The sequence below is a fragment of the Gopherus flavomarginatus genome, chromosome 6, assembly GCF_025201925.1.
Source record: "Gopherus flavomarginatus isolate rGopFla2 chromosome 6, rGopFla2.mat.asm, whole genome shotgun sequence".
Classification (NCBI taxonomy): domain Eukaryota; kingdom Metazoa; phylum Chordata; order Testudines; family Testudinidae; genus Gopherus; species Gopherus flavomarginatus.
In genome coordinates, this window is record NC_066622.1 from 83,766,499 (window position 1) to 83,782,897 (window position 16,399).

The 16,399-nt window shown below is 39.2% G+C and overlaps 1 protein-coding gene across 3 annotated transcripts in view; it reads left to right on the forward strand.

Moving 5' to 3' along the window:
* The window catches only part of NRG3 (neuregulin 3), a 959,051-nt gene that overhangs the window by 393,003 nt on the left and 549,649 nt on the right, over positions 1–16,399 (forward strand). For all 3 annotated transcript variants that reach the window (XM_050959091.1, XM_050959094.1, XM_050959092.1), the window contains exon 2: positions 9,754–9,883. In XM_050959091.1, coding sequence (XP_050815048.1) covers positions 9,754–9,883 — 130 coding nt within the window. The remainder of the gene's footprint in view (positions 1–9,753; positions 9,884–16,399) is intronic.

A 16,399-nucleotide genomic window follows, 5' to 3' on the forward strand; every position in this document is an offset into this window, starting at 1 on the left:
AGAGACTTACAGTAGAAGCGTTTTTGCATTTTTGAGACAGGTATTAGGAAATTTAGCTCAAATAAGCTAATTAAACCAAATAAAACTCTTGACTTTTTTTTCCAGCAGAAGCTTAATTTGTAGAATGCTGTGTGTAGCTTTTATCTGTAATTTATCACTGCAGCTTTGGGGAATTTTTTTAATTAACAGAGCTGTTTTTTGCGGCTAATGCCACCAACCGAATGTATTGCCAAAGAGAGAATCTCTCCATTTCATGACATTTTTTTCTGGCCTATGATAATTGCATCAAAATCACTTTGTTTTGAATAATTTTCATCATAACTGATTTATTAAACATGGACTCACCCTCATTCATAGAATCATAGAATATCTGGGTTGGAAGGGGCCTCAGGAGGTTATCTAGTCCAACCCCCTGCTCAAAGCAGGACCAATACCCAACTAAATCATCCCAGCCAGGGCTTTGTCAAGCCTGACTTTAAAAACTTCTAAGGAAAGAAATTCTACCACCTCCCTAGGAAACCCATTCCAGTGCTTCACCACCTTCCTAGTGAAAAAGTTTTTTCCTAATATCCAACCTAAAGCTCCCCGACTGCAACTTGAGATCATTGCTCCTTGTTCTGTCACTGAGAACTGTCTAGATCCATCGTCTTTGGAACCCCCTTTCAGGTAGCTGAAAGCAGCTTTCAAATCCCCCATCATTCTTCCGTTCTGCAGACTAAATACTCCCAGTTCCCTCAACCTCTACTCATAAGTCATGTGCTCCAGCCCCCTAATCATTTTTGTGGCCCTTCGCTGGTCTCTCTCCAGTTTTTCCACATCCTTCTTGTAGTATGGGGCCCCAAACTGGACACAGTACTCCAGATGAGGCCTCACCAATGCCGAATAGAGGGGAATGATCACATCCCTCGATCTGCTGGCATTGCTCCTACTTATACAGTCCAAAATGCTGTTAGCCTTCTTGGCAACAAGGGCACGCTGTTGAGTGATATCCAGCTTCTCATCCACTGTAACCCTTAGGTCCTTTTCTGCAGAACCGCTGCCTAGCCACTCGGTCCCTAGTCTGTAGCTGTACATGGGATTCTTCCATCCTAAGTACTCTGCACTTGTCCTTGTTGAACCTCATCAGATTTCTTTTGGCCCAATCCTCTAATTTTTTGAGGTCCCTCTGTATCCTATCCCTACCCTCCAGCATATCTACCACTCCTCCAAGTTTAGTGACATCTGCAAACTTGCTGAGGGTGCAATCCACGCCATCCTCCAGATCATTAATGAAAATATTGGACAAAACCGGCCCCAGGACCAACCCTTGGGGCACTCCGCTTGATACCGGCTGCCAACTAGACATGAAGCCATTGATCACTACCTGTTGAGCCCAACAATCTAGCCAGCTTTCTATCCACCTTATAGTCCATTCATCCAGCCCATACTCCTTTAACTTGCTGGCAAGAATACTGTGAGAGACCGTATCAGAAGCTTTGCTAAAGTCAAGGAATAACATGTCCACTGCTTTCCCCTCATCCACAGAGCAAGTTATCTCATCATATAAGGCAATTAGGTTAGTCAGGCATGAATTGCCCATGGTGAATCCACGTTGACTGTTCCTGATCACTTTCCTCTCCTCTTAGTGCTTCAAAATTGATTCCTTGAGGACTCACTTCATGATTTTTCCAGGGACTGAGGTGAGGCTGACTGGCCTGTAGTTTCCCTGATCTTCCTTCTTCCCTTTTTTAAAGATGGGCACTACATTAGCCTTTTTCTAGTCATCTGGGACCTCCCCCAATTGCCATGAGTTTTCAAAGATAATGGCCAATGGCTGTGCAATCACCTCCGCCAACTCCTTTAGCACCCTCGGATGCAGCACATCTGGCCCCATGGATTTGTGTTTGTCCAGCTTTTCTAAATAGTCCTGAACCACTTCTTTCTCCAAAGAGGCTGGTCACCTCCTCCCCATGATATGCTGCCCAGTGCAGTAGTCTGAAAGCTGACCTTGTTCGTGAAGACAGAGACAAAAAAAGCATTGAGTACATTAGCTTTTTCCACATCCTCTGTCACTAGTTTGCCTCCCTCATTCAGTAAGGGGCCTACACTTTCCCTGACCACCTTCTTGTTGCTAACATACCTGTAGAAACCCTTCTTGTTACTCTGAACATCCCTTGCTAACTGCAACTCCATGTGTGATTTGGCCTTCTTGATTTCACTCATGCATGCCTGAGAAATATTTTTATACTCCTCTCTGGTCATTTGTCCAGTCTTCCACTTCTTGTAAGCTTCTTTTTGTGTGTTTAAGATCTGCAAGGATTTCACTGTTAAGCCAAGCTGGTCACCTGCCATATTTACTATTCTTTCTACACATCAGGATGATTTGTTCCAGCAACCTCAATGAGGATTCTTTAAAATACAGCCAGCTCTCCTGGACTCCTTTCCCCTTCATGTTATTCTCCCAAGGGATCCAGCCCATCAGTTCCTTAAAGGAGTAAAAGTCTGCTTTTCTGAAGTCCAGGGTTCATATTCTGCTACTCTCCTTTCTTCCTTGTGTCAGGATCTTGAACTTGACCATCTCATGGTCACTGCCTCCTTGGTTCCCATCCACTTTTGCTTCCCCTACTAATTCTTCTCTGTTTGTGAGCAGCAGGTCAAGAAGAGCTCTGCAACTACTTGGTTCCCAGCACCTTCACTGGGAAATTGTTGCCTATGTTTTCCAAAAACTTCCGGGATTATCTGTGCACTGCTGTATTGCTCTCCCAGCAGATATCAGGGTGATTGAAGTCCACTGTGAGAACCAGGGCCTGTGATCTAGTAACTTCTGTTAGTTGCCTGAAGAAAACCTCATCCCCTGGTCTGGTGATCTATAGCAGACTCCCACCACAACATCACTCTTGTTGCTCACATTTCTAAACTTAATCCAGAGAATCTCAGGTTTTTCTACAGTTTCATACTGGAGCTCTGAGCAGTCATACTGCTCTCTTACATACAATGTAACTCCCCCACCTTTTCTGCCCTGCCTGCTCTTCCTGAACAGTTTATATCCATCCATGACAGCACTGCAGTCATGAGAGTTATCCCACCAAGTTTCTGCTATTCCAATCACATCATAACTCCTTGACTGTGCCAGGACTTCCAGTTCTTCCCGCTTGTTTCCCGGGCTTCTTGCATTTGTGTATAGGCACTTAAGATAACTTGCTGATTGTCCTGTTTTCTCGGTATGAGGCAGGAGTCCTCCCCGCTTGCGCTTTCTCCTGGTATCCCAGTTCCCCACTTACCTCAGGGTTTTCATCTCCTTCCACCAGTCACCCTAGTTTAAAGCTCTCCTCACTAGGTTAGCCAGCCTGCTTGCAGAGATGCTCTTCCTTCTCTTAGTTAGGTAGAACGAGGCTAAATCTTAACAAACATAGGTCCTTAAAGGGCATTTAAACTTGTTGCATTTTCTTAAAAGAAAAAAAAAATGTGATTCCAGGTGCTTGTTGTCCCCCCCTCCAATAACCCTCATCTCACTACTCTAGAGTATTCATATATTTTTCTCTAACATATGGAGCATGTGAAGAAACAGAATAATATATATACTGTTGTATTTCTCTTGTATGTAATGTAGGCCACAGCAGGGGGTCCACTTACCTGGAAATGATTACAGGATTGGGGTAATTATATGCGCCCCTCAGAGTACATGATCATAAAAGTTCTGGGTCAAATCCTGTTCCCCTTATGTCAATGGGAGATTTGCCATTGGCTTCACTGGGCCCAGGATTTAACCCAGTTTGAATTTTTGTGTTTTCTAGTGGTTTCAAATTAGTTACAGTATGTTTGTTTGGCAGTCTTCATATTTTGCTACTAATTTTCTTATTTTAAAAATTGTTGTGGTTGAGAAACTTCCAAGCTTCCTATTGGGGGTTCTTTTAGGGGAAATACGTTGTTTTTAGGATTGTCAATATTATTTTTGCTCTGTTTGTTTTTTACTTTTCTACTGTCTTCATTACAGTATTTTACAAAATTCCCAATGTGCTTAGTGCAGCAAACGTACTGTAGCAGCTGAACAGACACATAATGAACACATTATAATGCTGGGTTGCTGGTGTGTATGTTTTAAGATAGAGGCTGGGGGTCTAGATTTTTAAGTGTTTTTTTTCCATTGAGATTTGCTGTCCTTCATTGGTTCTAGAGGTAGGTGCTGCTGTGTTAGGGCTGGGGCTGCATTAAAAAGTTGGCTGATTTTTTTGACCATGTGGACTTGCCTCATTCTTTCAGGTACTCCAAATATTACAATTTTTAAAAATGTGAAGCAATGTAATGATCTGTTATTTTCTGCTTACTACTTTCACTGGCTAATCTGAAGATTTCAGTTCCACATATGAGTGAGTGGAGATTTGACACGTAGTATTTTTATCACTTGATAGATAACTGTGAAAGGGATAAGTTGTTTACAACAGCGTTAGTGGAACAAGTATCGTAGCTTTCTGCCACTTTCTTTGCAAACTTACAAACAGAAGTGTTAACAAGCACTTGTGTGTGCCTGTATGTTGGCGGAAGAGGGGAACAGGTGTATTAGCTTAGTCTTTCACTACAGTATGTATGATATTTAATTCAGTACTTTGGGAGTAATCTGTATTTATTTTAATTTTAAAATATAGTCAGACAACCAGTGCTCCAGATGTCTATCTCAGAAATTACAATCAAAAATATAAACAAAGAACCACACATAAATTCAGTCACTCCAGCCCACACCCTTCTCCGCATCCGTAGAGAAGAGAGGAAAAACATAGGCTTTGCCGTGTGTCTGGAAGGTTAACAAATCTGGGCTGTGGCAGACCAAGAGAGGGGGAGTACAGTGTATGCATGGGATACAAGGGGAATTCCTAGAATACTTTTTTTTTTCTTAAATTCACCTATAACTAAAGGTGTCTGGAAAATATTCCTAATGGTGAGTTCTATGTACTGTAGAATATTCTCCCACTGCAAATGATGGAACATCTTGTGTTTCATTCATTTTAAAACTGGCTTAAATACCAAGCCTCTACTGTTGGATATGGACCCAATATATATTTTCCTTTTCCAAGAAAACAAAGCAACTGATCTGCCTTCCAGAACAGATACACAGATATGTAATGCTGCCTTCCACTGCAGCGCATGCATTTAGCATGCTGGCTGTCTATCAATACTCCGCTTCTCCACTGATACTGTAATTCTCAACATCTGTTATACATCAGTCCCCCTTCACAATCAAAAGTATGTTACTACCAGCACACAAATGAAGAGCAGATTGGAAATGCTGACCATGGAATTTGGAGAATATTTAGTGTACCCACATTTTGACCATAGCAAAAGCAGCTGATAGATCTGAGGAACATTCAAGAAATAAGGTGTGTTGGCAGGTGACCGAGGAGATAATTGAATAAATCAGGGTTTAGGAGAGATAAGATAAAATAAGAGGAATATAATGAATACTTGTAGACCCAAACACTGTACAAAAATACTTCAATTTGAAAAAAAACAACCAAAAAAACCCAACCCTACTAAATGTTTCTCTCATTTTTATATTCCAAAAACCTTAAGTTTTGAACTAAGATCCTAAAATCCAAACTGCATCTGAAACTGTCCATGAAACTTAAACCCAATTCTGGTTCCCTTGCTAAATCAATGAGCTCTGAAAATAGGTAACAGGTTGTTCAAGCTGGGACCACTAGATTCATTCATGCTGCTCCTTTATTTGCTTTGCAGAGAACATAAGACATAAAAAGGAAGGGTTACAAAAAAGGAACCTTAACCTGGCAGGAAGGGTTCCAGCAGAAATCTATGATCCCTGGCATTTGCCATTCTCTGAAGAAAATAGTTCTGTTGGAGATTCACTCTACTTCCAAAGGGTTTGTTCAAGAAGCCACAGACTGGCCTTAGCACTAGGAGCTCAGCTTACCCACCAATAGATTACTTTAGTTTATACTCAATATAAAGTAGACTTGAATTAAATCCAAAGGGGAATAGAAAGATGGAGCTATAGGGAAGAACAGCTACATTTACTAATCTTATCAGCGATTAAGGGGTGTGGCAGCTCAGCAAAAGAGAGGAACCAAGCCATGGGTTATTGACATTTATATATCCTCTATTTGAGAACATCTGGGCCTGCACGAGTGCCTTCCAACCTCAACAGTTAAATATTCTTGAATAAAAACAATGAGGAGTCCTTGTGGCACCTTAGAGACTAATGCATTTATTTGGGCATAAGCTTTTGTGAGCTAAAACCCACTTCATCAGATGCATAGAAAATACAGTAGGTAGGTATAAATAAACAGCACATGGAAAGATAGGAGTTGCCTTACCAAATTGAGGGTCAGTTCAAGGCCAATTCAATTAGGATGGATTTCCAACAGTTGAGAAGAAGGGGTATGAACAGAGGAGAAATTACTTTTTGTAGTGACTCAGCCACTCCCAGTCTTTATTCAGGCCTAATTTGATGGTGTCATGGTTCTATCCTGTCAGCTGCCCACAAGAACTTGAACTAAATCAGAAGTAGGGAACTTCAGAGACAATTCATGCAGGGGAAGGGAACTTTAGTATTGACAGTAAGCTGGAGAGTGGTAAAGATCAGTTACAAAAGAAGGATCCTTCAAAGTAATCAGCTTTAGGAAGAGTTCAAACATATATTTTTAGCCCCTATAGTACTTTCCCATGTTTTCCCCTAAATTCCTGGCTGTGGTTCTATTTAGAGCAGCATGTTCTAAACAGTTATTTTAAATATATAATGAAGCTGCAACAAAAGCATATATCATCGTGGGGAGATAAGATAACAACAATAACTAAAATTCTAACCTTTCTCTTAGATAACCCTGTTATCCTTCATAGGGACATGATTTCCAATTTCCAAAACAGATACAAAATTCTTTACACTTTAAGGAGCCAGATTGTTCCCGCCCCTTGTGCATGGGGGTGTGAAAGATACAAAGAGCACCCTTCTTTGTGTTAACTTCCCCCATGCAAGGAATTTGCACAGTTGCAGGGACTGCACCTAGGTGGCACCTCATAGAGCACGAGCAAACCGAATATAGAGAAGAAGAGGCGAGACCATCTTCACGAAAGCAGTATATTGTGTATACTTCCATGGCCTTCAATGCAATCCTGTTCCTCAGACACACAATTTGTCTCAATTAATGTTGCATATGCCAACCATATTGTCAGCTTTCTCTGGTTCTCCTCATCAATATCTCCTGAATATATCTGAGTTTGGACCATGTTGCAGAGCAGCTGGAATTGAAGGTCATTATTGTTCCATGAGTCTCACCTCAATCAATTTAATTAGCATGTTAATCATAATTATTGTGTAGCCTTATATGTAAATTTGACCACCAACTTATTGTTGCTCATTATATGAATTCTGGTAGAATATGCAGAGAGAGAGAGAGAGAGAGAGAGAGAGACACACACACACACACACACACACACACACACACACACACACACACACACACACACACACACACACACACACACACACACACACACACACACGACAATCTTGAAGATCCCATTGAAGTTGGGGCAAAGATCTGAATATAAAATGTTCATACCTGAAAAAAGAACGAGTTTCTGAGCAGGAAGATTTTGTTTTGCAATGCAAAAGAACACTGGTCTCACGTGAGTTTCGCAAACTGAGAGGGTGCAGGATTAGAGTAGGGTGTACTACTTTGTATATCTTTTTGGAAAAAGTGCATATCTGGCTTTTACATGGGGTTTATGTTGGTGCAGTTTCCCCATATTTCCTTTGAGCACTGTATGTGGGGTTTGCATAAGTGTAATTACACTGGTATAAGTATTTCTAATGCAAACAGGGCCAAATGGCTAAAGATGACTTCTGTGTACAGTAAACTGCTTTAAAATACAAATTAACTGCATAGTGCATTTAGACTTAGGCAGTACTTCTCCAAAATGACAGTCATAGTGATATTTCTCAGTACTTTTCTAGAAAGTAGTCAAGACTCTAGTAAAGTCAAATCTCTCTTTTCTTTCTTTCTTGTGCTTCCTGTACTTCTGAGCAGTTGAATCTAAGAGAATAAATGCTTTAAACTGTTTGTTTTCTCACACAAAAGGGGAAAACAAAGGAAGCTAATGAAGCAGTTTGCTGCCAGCTGTAGAATGTTATTTAATGAAAAAGTTTTTTGAGCATGGCCAATCTGGAGGGTGGTGTTGGAGGGGGGTGGTTAGATGGAAGGATGAGAAATGTGTTTAAATTGCAAGGGACTTTTTGTTTTTGTTTTAGCCTTTTGCAGCAGCGTATTGTAATCAAACATGCCAAACCCGCGAACAAACCACAGAAATTGGGCTTGTTTTTGGCTTAATTGGCTTCTGAGTTGCTTGTTGGCTAGTTTTTGGCTTGTAGCTTGTTGCTTCTTTTTTTTTTTTGATTGGCTCCCGGCAAGCAGGGGTAAAGGGGGCAGAGAGTCAGGGGTGCACAGCAGGCCCACCACAGTCCCAGACTGCATGCCAGGGGGATCTAGTCACATAGAGTGTTGGGGTTCTTACGGATTGGCTTGTTTTGGCCTTGTTTTGAAATGGGATCAGCTTGATTTTTGGCTTATTGTGAAATTCCGGGTGCTGATTGACTGACTGAAAGTTGACAACTGTGATTGCTCATAAATACATTCACGTTTCTTCAAGTGATTATACTAGTAAAGACTCCTTCAATAATCACCTACACTTAGGCAAAACTGCCAGCATGGGGTTTCTTAAATGGATCCGGCAGCGGAACGGAAGGCCCAAGTTTAAGAATATACACAATTGTCTACTTCCATGTTTTTCCTTCTATAGCTTAAACTAAGTTTTATGTTACTCTAAAACTTAGTCATTACATGTTTTCCATACAGCTGAATAGGATGACCAGACAGCAAATGTGACAAATCGGGATGGGGTGGGGGGTAATAGGAGCCTATATAAGAAAAAGACCCCAAAATCGGGACTGTCCCTATAAAATCGGGACATCTGGTCACCCTACAGCTGAAAGACTATATCCCTGAAAATGACACAGCTCAGGTGAAAGGGGTCTGAAATCTATGCCCTTTATGAATGAGAATCTTGTGTAGGCTCTTTTCACCCTTTCTTCATTACCTCTTCTTCTTAATGGTTGAAGATTGTTTGACTTGTGCTGGAATTTTTTTTGAAAATATGAAAAAGTTAAAAAATGTTATTTTAAAAGTCGGGCATTTTTCAGAAGAAAATAAGTTGAATTACAAAAATGTAACCAGCTCTAACTGGAAATAAACTGTTCCTTTTATTTTCTCCATAAATGTCGATGGTCTAAGGGTGAAATGGATTGCTATGTCTGTGATATTTTGCTGCAGAAGTCACAGGTCAAACATGACAGATTTCTGAAAGTATAGCAACAAAAGGAAAATTACTAAGGTTTTAATGGAAATTGATCTATGCAGTGGACAGTGCAACATCATTTTGTCATTTAATTTTAAAGTCTGTCTAAAGGTATTTTTAACGGAAAATGGTGACATGGATTTAAATTGGCAATTCTATATGTAACAACATGGTTGTTGGCCTAGAAAAAAAGACCTTTTAAGGATAGGCTATTTCTTTGAAAGTAGCATGCAAATATAGGCAACTAACATGTTTAAACCTACTTTGAAATGAAATTAATTATTAGGATATCTTTGTCAATCCAGTGTCAGTGAAACCAATGATTCCAAAGGTCTTTAATGCAATTTTTAATGGCATCCTACATTTTGATGATCGTCTAATGGCATTTATCTCCCTATGTTTTCTCCACAGATACCACAACGTATTCCACTGAGCGATCTGAGCACTTTAAGCCATGCAAAGACAAGGATCTTGCATACTGTCTCAATGATGGGGAATGCTTTGTGATTGAAACCTTAACTGGATCACACAAACACTGCCGGTAAGTCACTGCACCAAATGTTTTGGCAAAAAAACTTGCAAAAATATTTGGTAATATCTAAGGATACAACATTCACAAAATAAATATATTGACCTAGAAATCACATGTACATATACAAATTAGTGGAAAGTACAGATGATTGGGTCTGTCTTGCTTAATTTTTTCTAATATGTAGTGTTATTTTTGTAGGAATAAATTAGGGAAAGAAGAAGCAATGCTTTGACTGGCTGCATTGATGAGAATGATTCTTAATATCCTAGTGTTTTCCAAAATGACAGTCCAGTCTAGATACAGAAATGTAATTTTATTCATACAATTTTAAGCAATTACTTTAACTTGATGTTTTAAATTATCAGTTTCCATGTATTTGCATAGTCAGATCAGCATTTTGACAACAGTGCTCAACTAGGGAAAAAGAAGCTCTGTTCATGGATCTAAAGGATCATCAGTTGTTATATCTAACTGTGCACTACAGAAAAGGGTTGAGGAGCTGTCATGAAGCTTATGTGCATTTTGACTCCTTTACTCTTACTTGTCTGTTACCTTTCAGGTGCTATATAGAAATTATGTAGTTTTTGAAATAGGAAGCGATTTTAAAGATAGCTTAAAAAGTGATCCATATTATCAGAGATTCTGGCCAATATAAGTGGGGCAGGGGAAGGAGCAGGAATCCTTTGTTAACTCTGACCTCAAAATGAAAACAAATGAGAAAATAATGCAGACTGTTGTGATTTTGTTTTTGTTTTTAAATATCCAAATATTTTCAAAATAGTATCTGTCTGAAACAGGATCAGATAAATAGAACATTCAAATCCTCCTTTTTGGACACTTTAATTGGCATACAGTACAGGCACATAAAATGGATATTTACAAGCATAAATGCCAAACTGATACATCCATATATGACAGAAAGCTGTGGTAAAATTTTCAAAAGCACCCACATAACTTGGAGACTAAGGCTCAGATGTTTAAAGATATTTAGGCATTCCTGCACTTAGCATTGCAAACCTAATTGATTTAGGAGCCTAAGTATAACTTGGACACTTAAGACTTTCAATGAGATTTAAGTTTGTAAGATCCTAAATCATCTAGGTGCTTTTGAAAATTTCACCCCTCTTCTTGGAGTGCCCATGTTTAAAAGTTGGGCTGTTAAAGGTTAATGCACCAATCAAATTATCAGAAAAATATCCCTCAAAGCTTTTTATGTTTAGTGTTGCGCTGGTAATTTGTTTTTCCTTTCAATTTGTATATGCTTCAGTGATCATTCATCTCGCTCCATTATTTACTCTTCTCGTATGACACACTTATTAAATTAATTATTCTGAATCATGAAGCATGGAAAATGATGACATCTCCTCACCAAACCATCATAAAATTTTATAACTATTTTAAAAAAATGTTTCATTAAGCCAAGTAAGTGATTTGTACCCTTCATTTAAAAAAACTACAGTGCAGGAAATCTGTCAAATATTTAGGTACTTTTCATTTTCTGTGGAGGCAAATTAAACAAAACCAACAGGAAATAAGGAAATTAACATAGTCCTTGTTAGCCAGTTCATAAGATTCATTTCTGTCAGCAGATATTTGGCACAGTCTATTTTTGTAATTGTATATTGGTTATATTGATTAAATACCATCAGGAATAAATATTGACAATGAACTGCTATTTTCTTTGTTCCACTTTCAAGGTTTTCACTTTGCTTGTCCTCCCCAAGTTCCTGCTTATTCACTGTGGCCATAATGTCACTTAAACGGTGGTTCTCTCAGAATAATGATATGGCATTGGTACTGCAGCTTTCCTGATCCTGATACACCTTTACGGAAAACCACTGTTTCATGTTGTTGTTTCTCCCATGAATAAGAATCACTGGCTGGTCCATTCAGGCTTCTGGCCATGACATATGAGACACAGAATATTGAGTTATCCATCATTCTGTGGGTGGGATGTCTTCACCTTCCTTCCTCTCCTGCATTGCTTTTCCCACAGAAAAATGGTGCATGTCACACAGTTTATAAGACTTAAGGGAAATGCTGTAACAGGACTCTGTAGAATTTACTCTAAAACAGTGGTCCCCAACGTGGTGCCCCCGGGTGCCAGGGTGCCCGACAGGGCATTTATGTGTGCCCGCCTAGTGCCCAGCAGGGGAAAGAAGCAACGACCCTGCGCGTGCCGGAGACAGAGAACTCTGGGGCTGCAGGCTGTGGGTGCCGGTGTTCTTGGTCCCCGGCAGGCACGGGACTCGCCTAGTGTCCAGCAGAGGAGAGAATTCGGGGCCCCGCACCTGCTGGGGACAGTGTACTCCGGGGCTGCACGCACCAATGTTCTCTTTCCTCGTGGCTTTTCTCCGGCTTCTCTCTTGATTCATATATTATGTAATATTAAATATGATTTTTTGTATTACTTAATGTACAAATACAAAATAAGTCTTGAAAAATTGTTGGTGCCCACCACACTCTTCTGAAAACATGAATGTGCTACTGGTCACAAAAAGGTTGGGGACCACTGCTCTAAAACATACAAAATGTAATAAAGAACAAGGTCTTTTATACATGCTTGGATCTTCAAAAAAATTCTATAGCATTATAGAATTCTTCATAGTAATCTATAAAAGGTAGTTCAAAAAAACCTGTAGAAAGTTTAGCATGTTCTTTTAAATTCTGTAGTTTTCCATAAGGTTACCAGGTATGCAAAGTATATAAGGAGGTGCATCTGTCACTGAATCTCTGTTAAAATAACAACAACTTTGCCAACGACTTTGCCCTGAATAAACTGTGAATAACGTAGCATCAGATATTGACTCCCTATTTGGATGAAGCAATAATTACTTCGTCCTCTAAATTTTGAAGCTAGGATTCAGGTTTCCTGACACGACTACACTCAGGATAATTTGTACCTTTTTTCCCAGCACCAGTGCCATCAATGGTATTAGCACTAGTGTGGATGGGGTATAGGCATTTTTCCCTACTGTGTCACATTAGTCTGCTCTGAGACAGTAGTAAACACATAACTTCATTAGCACTTATGCCATTGGTAACATTAGTACATCTGACGGGTGTGGAAAAATAGTTAGCAATTTTTTTTGGTTTATATGAGTATTATGTGACTCCCATTGATGTTAATTATTCTGTTATATCACCATACACCAAGTTATATAATACACTCTCATTAGGGTTTGATTCTGCATCTGATCCATGAGTAGAACTATTTATTTCAGTGAGGGTTTGGCAAACAGAACATCTGAAGTTTGCAGACCTTGATGTTGACACAATCATTGGGCTCGCAATGCTCAGGTCAGAACAATGTTAATTAATTAAATATTTCATCTGATGATAACTCTTTGTGAGAGTGTATATCAGTAGAGGAATGCTGTTTCCGTAGAAACAAACTTTAATAGTTCTTTCAGCAATTATTAAAGATTTTGAGCAAGATGCTTGACCCTCCAAGCTCTGCCATTATGCCACTGGCAGCACGAAAGGAGTTTAAAGCTTTCCTACATGGGCAGCTGGGAATTCCATCAGCATGGGGGAATCCATCAGCTGAGAAAAGCCATCATAGCTGCCTCTATACTCCCAATCCCCACTGGATTAGGGAGCAAAAGAATGCCTTGCTAGAGAATGCTACACACTGCCAGTCCCTGCTGACATAACTTTTCCTTTGGGGTCTGCTGCAAACTGGCAAATTTAAAGCAGCATTTGGGCTGCTCTGATTGTCAGGGGCTGATCTGAACTCCCAGAAATGGAGTAGGAAGGTGGCTGAAAGCCTCTGTTGTTGTGATACACCAGAGGAACTGAACACAGAACTCCATCTGTGTATCTTATACTTAGAGAATGGTCTCAAAAAAAGCCGGACCCTCTTTGGCACCGCAAGGTATGGAAGTATTTGGGCTCATTCCTAGTTATATAATACTATGCTGTATTAGCTCACTCTTCAACTAAAATAGAGAGTGGTAGAAAACTGAGCGGTTTCAAAAGCTGTGTTTGCATGAAATTCTAACTTGTGCCAATACTTATATAGAAATTTGTATAAGGAAGAAAACCACCAAGTTTCTCTTGGATTCTCACATCCATTCATAAACAAGGATGCATTTTTTGCTTGTTTTGCATTCTATTTTCAAATATGTGTGTTTAATGTTCAGAAATATTAAGGTATGATAGCATTAGTCTGCCCATGAATAGTGTAGTTTGGCACTAGAAAGAACTTCTCAGATATAGCTATTCCCTGGGCTGAAGTGTGTTTACTGAATAGGGATGCTTTTTCTTAAAACATAAGTCTTAAGTTGTAAATTTAGAGGTAGCACAAACTTATAACATTGTCTGATTTTTTAATAACTGATTTTTGCAAATGGCTTCATTTGCTGAATCTGTGATAAGGTTATCTGTGTATCCGCCAATACAATAATGGGTCAATTGTTGAGCAATGAACATGCCAGTATCTGACTGTATACAAACCAAGTTAAAAGGAGAGTCTGGTCTCTGAAATAACGTTTTCTGTGTCTTCCTTTTAAATAAGGTTTTATTTTAGAGAATATTTGTAGCTCTCAAGCCCCTATCTTCTGGGTTAAGTTATTTTTTTCTGCTTTTTCTTTTGCCCACCTCTCAGTAAGGACTGGAAAAAGGAAAGGCCCTTATGGTTCCTTTCCATAGAAATAAACTCGAGGAGGAGAGGAACCCCCAAAACCCAACAAAGAAAAAGATTTGACGTTTTATAGAATGGGCCGAGGTTGTTGGCTAGAACCCTTGCGGAAACTAAGGATCCAGGGGGAGAGAATTCTCTCCCATCTCTGTAGATCTCAAAGCATTTTCAAAGAGATGCAGTCCTTGTGCACTGTCTCCTTCCCAGCCTCTATTTTGGCTCACTTTCCAGATTTGCACACTGCCCCTTTTTAAATACAGAAGAAGCTGCAATATCATCTCCAGTACACCGGTATCATGGTAGAGTGGGAGGGTGGGTGAATGTGTAAAAAGATAAACAAAGGCAGTCTCCAAAATTTTCCTGATCCTCAGATATGTGTGCTACCTAGTGACTGCTCCTCATCTTGATTATACAGTAGTCATTACCAAGCACCAACATTTGGATAATGTTTTTCTGTGGAGAATAAAGAGGCTGCCTAGATTAGGTGACTGCATTGTATTGAATGTTAATTTCTAGTGTGTTCATTAATATTTCAATTGTATGTTTTAACATTATTTTCATATTGATTCTCTGTGTTTTGAAGATTATGTGCATGAGGGGAAGCAGCAGAATTGACAAAGACAGTTGATATGACAACTAGCTTAAATTCAAATATTCTAAATATAGTATAAAGCTAGAACTGGGGCTTCATAATTGTTGCACATTTTATAACATCTGGGAGCCCATGAAGGAACAGCATTCACAAATGGACAGTAATGGAATGCAATTGTAATAGCCATATGGAGCTAAATGGAAGCAAAATAATACAATACAACTAAATTTAATTTTTAAAAAGTCTGTCTTGGTCACTATGAAATCCCAAGAGAGGATTTAAAAGCCCCTAGAATAGTGGTTTTTTAAGCCTTATAATGTGCAGATGTGTTATATTGGACAAACTCTGATCATTTTGGAAATAAACTAGGACCTAGGCTATTGTAAAACTGCAGCTTAGAGAGACTTTAAAAAAAAAAGTGGAATAGACTATGTAAAATCCATACAAAAAAAATGGGTGAGTTGTATATGTGAATGTACGGACAGAAAAGTACTGCAAAATACAAGGGGGTCAGTTTGGATTACCCGGTAGTCTTTTCTAGCACTACTAACTTTGATTGTATGAGGATTTTCAAAGCAACTTAACATGAGCGATCAAGTCCTGCTGCATTGTATCTAATATAGAAATTGTGTGGCATAGGAAGAAGCATGGTCATTTTTCTCTTTACACTGACTTTGAGAATTATTTGGTTTTGAACAAGATGGGCTCACCCCCCTCCCATTCAATTTAGATTGTGAGGTTCAGGTTCCATCTCATCGCAAATCTCCATCTAAGCTGGAAATCGCACCTGTTTTGATGTAAAACAATAATTAGCATGTGTTAACTCACAAGTGAACCCAGGGTTGCCCAGCGGTTCACCAGAAAGGTTTGAAACCTGAAGGTGATAGTCTTAAATTCCAGCTTGAAACACAACTCTGAACTAGGTGAGTGTTGTTTCATTGTGATTTTTTTGCACTGCTACAATTGTGATCCAGCTGTATTCTCTGCTATTGATGAGTTAGCAGAAAAAAATCCAAAGGACAATGGTTTAAACAAGTACAGAGCATGATATGTGGCAAGCGTACTTCAGTATGAACTGAAAAACTAGAAGGATAAAGAGAAATCTGTGTAAAAAAACTGTTTCTCAGTTTCTGTTAAACAACTTGTCATCTGATCGAGGATTTTAGTGTCAGACGTAATGGTCTTAATGGTCTTTTACAATATCTGCTGCCCTCTTCTGTATGACTCCCCTTGTATATTATACACCATAAAATGATACTAGATTTTTCCAACGTATAAGTGAAATCTGAAA